This window comes from Maylandia zebra, linkage group LG10 (genome assembly GCF_041146795.1).
Source record: "Maylandia zebra isolate NMK-2024a linkage group LG10, Mzebra_GT3a, whole genome shotgun sequence".
Lineage (NCBI taxonomy): Eukaryota > Metazoa > Chordata > Actinopteri > Cichliformes > Cichlidae > Maylandia > Maylandia zebra.
Genome location: NC_135176.1, coordinates 1,024,154 through 1,030,447, shown reverse-complemented (window position 1 = coordinate 1,030,447; position 6,294 = coordinate 1,024,154). Strand labels below are relative to the sequence as shown.

Below are 6,294 nucleotides of genomic sequence, written 5' to 3'. Positions count from 1 at the left end.
TAACTCAGAACTTTTTACTGAAGAACTTGACGATACATTAGGACTCAGTCATACTTCCACTCAGCTGAACGAGTCTTAAGCGTCACAGAAACCTCTCAGGTACACCTCGCCTGTTCCTGTAGAGTTCCTTAATGACCTCTCAGCTGCTTTTCAAAACACTGTGCTTTAAGCACACACAAACACACCATCTCCTCCCAGTCCACACTCAAAGCTGGGTCTATTTTACATTTGCTTATTAAATAATTGCACTGTGAGTGACGTTGCTAATGGCAGGAAATGTCTGCCTTTTAAAGATCTTACAGATCTGGCTCAGAGCTGATTAGCTTGAAGAGTGAGTTAGGAAGCTCGTCATCGTAGAAGAAATGAGAGGAAAAAATCCGCATCACAGCTCATGCTTGTTACCAAAAGTTTATTTGATAAAAAAAGCAAAATATCACAAATGGTCATCACATTGTACAAGGTTCATTATTTTGAATTATAGTGTAAATATACATATACTATATTATTTCTGAATTAGTAAATGCTCATTGACTTTCTGCAACTGATTTTACACTGAACACATGTTGATTTGCTGAATATTTGCTCTTCGAGCATCGTTTCCCCCATCAGCACATATCGGATACCAAACAAAACAACGATCTAATATCAGAAAAAAAGGGGGAAACAAAAGCATATTTTCTCACAACAGCAGTACTTTGCATCATTCCACACCCACTGATCTTTGGATGTGTTACTTAATCACAGCTGGATAATGGTAATGGCTGACTCATACCAAACCCAGAAGCCTGGATAGACAGGTTCACTAAAGGAGGCATTAAAGCGGTGGATTAGAGACATGGTTTCCCCAACAGCGTAGAATGAGAGAGTACCCCCGGCGTGATCCAGGAAAACGCCGATGCGGGAGGAGTAGGGCGCGCTGACCTCTTGCTGGTCCTTGTTGTGGCGGGCTGAGTAACTGGAATCAGAGCAGAAAAGGCTCCATGACTTGCGGTTGTAGCCGATGCGGCAGCTGTCACTGTAGCCCGATCTCTTGATGCCTTTGTAGGCGATGCCGATGGAAGCCCCCTCCCCACTCCAGTCTACCTCCCAGTAGTAGGTGCCTCCAGAGAGGGGCTCCTTACACAAGACCTGTGGCAGGGAGTCGAACCTGGCAGGGCTGTCAGGGTAGGACTGGGGGTCTCTCTTGAGGGCAGCTTTTCTGTTCCCTCGTGACAAGTAAAGCTGTCTGTAGGCTGTGTTTTGGTCCAGAGTGAGCTGGCAAGCATCTAAAGATGGGTGGAAGACAAGTTTACTCAACAATGCTTAACTTAAATCAGTCTGGGATAAACGTAAATGAGGAAAGCAAATAGCCAAAGCATCTGTCCTACAGCAGCTGAAGCACCCCACTCCAAAGCAGCAGCAGAACGTCATCGACATCTCAGTTAAACTTCTACTCACTGCGGTAGAAGTTTAAATGACTTCTGCAAAACACACTTTGAAGGAAAAGCAAGAGACCCTCTGGCTGGACACGGAAATCAGAATAGTCACCTGACTGCTGTGTACCTCCACCTCTGCAGGTCACAGCTGGTGGGACACCCGACGCCCTCGGCTAGATCTGCCCGGCCTATGATCTGGAACGCCAAAGGTATCAAACACTGTTTGTGAGTTTGACCACAAACAGAATTCCAGCAAAGACCTTTTTCAGCTGTGACGTGAGTCAATGACTATGCAGTTTCTCCCAGCGCTAAAGTTGAGAGGCCCCAAAGATTTCTGTTGAAAGCTGGATTAACCTCCTGAGACCGTGTCCTCATATGGGAACATTACATTTAGACTTACACTCCATCTTACAAAATCAATATTTTACACTCTGTTAATAATGACCATAAAACTATATTGTGTTATGCTGCCAAACAAACCCACTGTCTCTATATCGAGGACATACTTTTTAATATATTTATGTATTTAAAAACCTTTCTGTTCAAAGGCGATGCTTCTTTTTTTACTTATTGGCTTCGAGAAAATTTGGAGAAATGAAAAATGCATCCCAAACAAGAGCTCGTGTTGCAGGAGGTTAAAATGCAGCTTAAGTAAAGATGACATAGCTGTGCAATATTTGCAGTGAATCAGTCCCAACCTCTGTCAACACTGTAGGACTAACAGTAGCTTCTAAGAGCAGATTTTGTGGTCAGCCACAGGGTCTGACAGAGAACCTCGTCAGCATCTAATATGCGTCATGCAGTGAACTGAGCAGAGAGAACGGTGAACAGTGTGGGTCAGAGCAGAGACTCACATCTCAGGAAGTCCTCCCTGTACTGAGGCTCCTTGACTGGCACAGACTTGTACACGGGAGCTTCGTCACCTGTGAGAGGAAACACAGAAAATGAGACAGAGTTGTGTGTCAGCAGTTTTTAATGTGCTGCACCTGAACAGCTAATACGTGTGCAGGAGGTCACGTTCTCGTCACACTATCAGTGATCAGGCAAACACCTCGTAAAGCAATCTAACAGGAGAATGGAAAGAACTGAGGAAACAGGGCCAGATGATGAAACGCCTGAGCGTTATGACTCAACACCACATCTCCTGGCTTTAGCCTGACTCTGTGCTAAAGTTGTTCCGCCCTCATTCATTGTTGTGTGTATGAGCAAGTTGTGAAATGATGCTCTTGAAAGACTGACTCACTTTTTATTGATTGATATTGTTTCTTCTTGGAATCCTCCAGCTCACAGAAGGTCATTTTGTTAACTGCAAATACAGAAAAACCGCTCAGTCATCGTGCTTTCTTCATATGTTTGAAATAACACAGTGAGATTACAGCAACATCACACTGCAGTAGTCAGATTCCCTGCTGCATCTGTTCTGTGAACATCGAGACGTCAGTCTTCACGCTCACCTGTCTTGGCTACCTTAACCAGTTCGTCATTGCTGGATTCATTCAGTTGCTGTTTCAGCTCAGAGACGGCTTTGGTCACCGGGCCGAAGGAGAAGTACGGGTTGACGCTCACCGACGGCAGCTCCTCGGCCTCTGTTTGTGCTATCAGCATGTGGTAACTCTAACAACAATATAAAAGTAAGATAACACTGATTCTGTCAGATTATATTTTTATCTTTATGAACATGCCTTCCTGAGCCGCTGGCGGCTGCCAGTTACCTGGATGAAGTGGATGTGGTCCTCGGTGCGAGACAGCTGGGTGATCTCGTTGTCTCTCGCCTTCAGGTCAGCGATCTCATGACTCAGACGCTCCAGATGGCTCTCTGCGTTGTTGAGTGCCGCCCGCTTGTTGGAGGATATCAGCTTTGCCATCTCTTGCTGCATCCTCTCAATGGAGCGCATCATGTCGCCAAACATCTTCTCACATTCCTGAAGCGCCCTCTGGGCTGAGTTCTGCACAGGAGACATTGGAGTGTGTCGTAAGGTGAACTGGTGTCGCACTGGTTTTTACGATGACACACTTAGAAGAAGGAATGCTGTCAGTGCTGTTAGCTTCCGCTCAGCCTGTAGCGGTCAGAGTGCTCGTATCTGTCTGATGGATGATAATGACGGCACAAACCTTGAGAGAGTCCACCGCGTGTTTTAGTTCCTCCATCTGTTTCAGGCGATCGTGAATCCTCTCCTGGATCTCAGCCTGGGTGGCACCCAGCCGTTGCTATAAGACAGTTGAAACATTGATGATTATTATGACAAGAGCTTTACGCAGAAGTAACTCAAATATATGAAATCGTCTAAAAAAATTAGCTTAAATGTTTGGCTTTTAAGTTCAGGGGTCCAGGTTCACTGGACGCCAACACCTTTATCTTTGTTTGCATGAATGGGCGTCTATTGTTGCTGCTCTTTCATGCTTTGCTCCCCACCCTTTAACTGCTGTAGTGCACCGTGTTACAGCTTTAATACGGAATATTTGACCCTTATTTCTCACACGTTTTAGCGTTATTGTTGAACCAAAGGAGGACCGGTACGAGGGTGTTGCCTACCTGTTCCTCAGATCTCTCCTGCTCAGCTGACACCATGTCGTGGCCCTTGTGTTCTTTCACTGTGCACAGCACGCAGATACACATCTGGTCGGTGCGACAGAACAGCTCCAGACCCTTCTGATGCTGCGGGCAGATCTGCCTGTCCAGGTGGCCGATTTCATCCACCAGCTTGTGCCTCTTAAAGGTGGCCGACTCGTAGTGGGGCTTCAGGTGCTTCTCGCAGTAGTGCGCCAGACACATCAGGCAGGACTTGATGGCTTTGTGCTTCTTCCCAACGCAGATGTCACAACCTACATCCTGGGGTCCAGCGACGTTGTAGTCGGGGGACGGAGGTGGAGGCGGAAAGGACTCCGAGTTGCGTTGGAGCGTGGAGTTCCTTGAGCCTCCGACGCGCCTCGGAGTTGGCCTCTTGCTGTAGGAAACCCTGCACTCCGGGCAGTTGAACGAGCCGGTGTGTTCAGCATGATCCCAGTATGTCTTCAGGCAGATGGAGCAGAATACGTGGCCACATGGGATGGACACAGGGTCCCTGAGATATTCCTTACAAAGGTAGCAGGTGTCTTGGTCAAAAGACATGGAGGCAGTTTGCTTCTTTTCCCTCTAACGCCGAGAAGATGATGTGAAGTCAGAGCCTCACTTGTGTCAGCACTGTGGCAAAGTGACTGCACAGGTAGTGCGGGTGCAACTTATATAGAGTAAACAGAGAGGGAGGATAAACAGGTTAAGCCGAAACCAGTAAAACAAGGGCGGAGAAAGAAAAGGACACAATGAGTAGATCCACGTGTTACAGAATGCTGAGAAAATGAATGATATGTGCGATCTGAAAATATTTGATCCAAAGAGTTGTAGTTTCCATTTATTACATTTTGACACTGTAAAAAAACAAAAGGTCCAAACTAAGATAGGAAATTTTGAGCAGCAACGATGTGTAATCAAAGGATACCACGTAATATTCACAGGAACTGAAGCATTATTTGTTTTTTAACAGAAGTGAAAGAAAAGCCATAAAACAGGTGTTACACATTTCAGGGAATAAGATGTGTAATAATAAAATAAATAAAATGGCATCAAATGTAAACGAGTGAGTAAAACCTTCTGCGAGCTCCGGTCAGATTCAGTCTGTTGGATTTGCTAAAGTTGACTTCACCCGTGACCAGTTAATTATTAACCGCGTTTACTTTGCTTTGCCACTGATTTCCTCTGACAGGATGCCACAGTTCTCATATACACGAACTCAACTGTAACGTTTCCACCAGTAAGAAGCTAAAGTATTTAATAATGTATCATCTTCTGCACACACACAAAATCCTTCCCTCTGTATATTTTACTTTACGGCGAACACGCCTCCCGGCCGGAGTTTCAGTGTCGGATAGGAATGCAACTACACTTGATAGCCGAGATAACAGAAGGGCCAAGAAAGCCTGCTTAAAAGATTCCTTTGTGTGAGAGCCAGCAGGGTCTAAACAGCATTACAGGGTCGGCTGTGAACAACAGTAACTGCAGCTGACATGTATGACCACACGTAGCATTTAACCAAAGCTGCTCTGGCTGTGGTTACGCTCCTCACTGGAGGTGATTCAAAACTTTGTGAACTGATATTGGAAAAAGCATCACAAATATCTTTATGTAATCTCTGGTTTGCAAAAGTTACTTATTTTATTTCAAGTTCATTGGCATTCAAAGGATTTCCATCACTCTTCTCTGCAGTTAACTTATTTAAAGTCAGTGTTAGTTTAGGGTAAAGTTACATAGATACTTTTCACAGGATTTCTTTAATTTCATTTCTTATTTTACGCTGAATCATTTTAGGACAGTCTGTAACTTGTGCTCTGTAACACTGCTCATCTGTTTGTAATCTGATTACATGCCAGTGACATGCAACACACCCTTTTAAACTGACGACAGAACTGCTAGTGATGCAATAGAAAGCATGTCTGTCCTGATGGCAGATTTTCTGTTTTCTGATTTCGTTTCCATAAAACAAAAAAATTTCTTTGTTTGATTCTTTGGAGGAGAAAAACTGTCTGGAGCTACGAGACGATATTTCACTTTGTCATCTGTGCATAGTTTTGTTTTTTCATGCGCCCGTTATCCAGTTCCAACAAACACAGTGATCGGAGCAAAAAGGTCAAATAAGCATCTGTCAGAGTTTATTCCTTCCATGTGACTCGACCTCTCCCTACAGGGGTGTAGAAACAGAGAGCGCTGAGATCTTAGCTTCTTTTAAAGTTCTCTGACTTTGTGATTCAGTTTTTTCCGCGTTGCTCAAAAAGAGGGCCCTCGAGCATCATGACACAAAGTTCAGCTGTGAGGATGTCAGCATGGGAGCATAAACCATTGTGAATC

General features: G+C 44.8%; 1 protein-coding gene across 2 annotated transcripts; it reads right to left on the bottom strand.

Moving 5' to 3' along the window:
* Positions 1-394: 394 nt before the first annotated feature.
* Positions 395-4,617, bottom strand: ftr83 (finTRIM family, member 83). 2 transcript variants are annotated; one of them, XM_004561681.4, is made up of 8 exons: positions 3,949-4,617; positions 3,528-3,623; positions 3,128-3,361; positions 2,870-3,029; positions 2,659-2,721; positions 2,270-2,338; positions 1,528-1,610; positions 1,128-1,265 (listed from the first exon to the last, which is right to left on the bottom strand). In XM_004561681.4, the coding sequence occupies exons 1-7, from the start codon at positions 4,522-4,524 to the stop codon at positions 1,558-1,560; spliced, it is 1,251 nt and encodes a 416-aa protein (XP_004561738.2). In that variant the 5' UTR covers positions 4,525-4,617; the 3' UTR covers positions 1,128-1,265; positions 1,528-1,557. The 2 variants fall into 2 exon arrangements, with proteins under 2 accessions (XP_004561736.2, XP_004561738.2); XM_004561679.4 differs by lacking the exon at positions 1,528-1,610 and having other exon boundaries at positions 395-1,265.
* Positions 4,618-6,294: the final 1,677 nt, after the last annotated feature.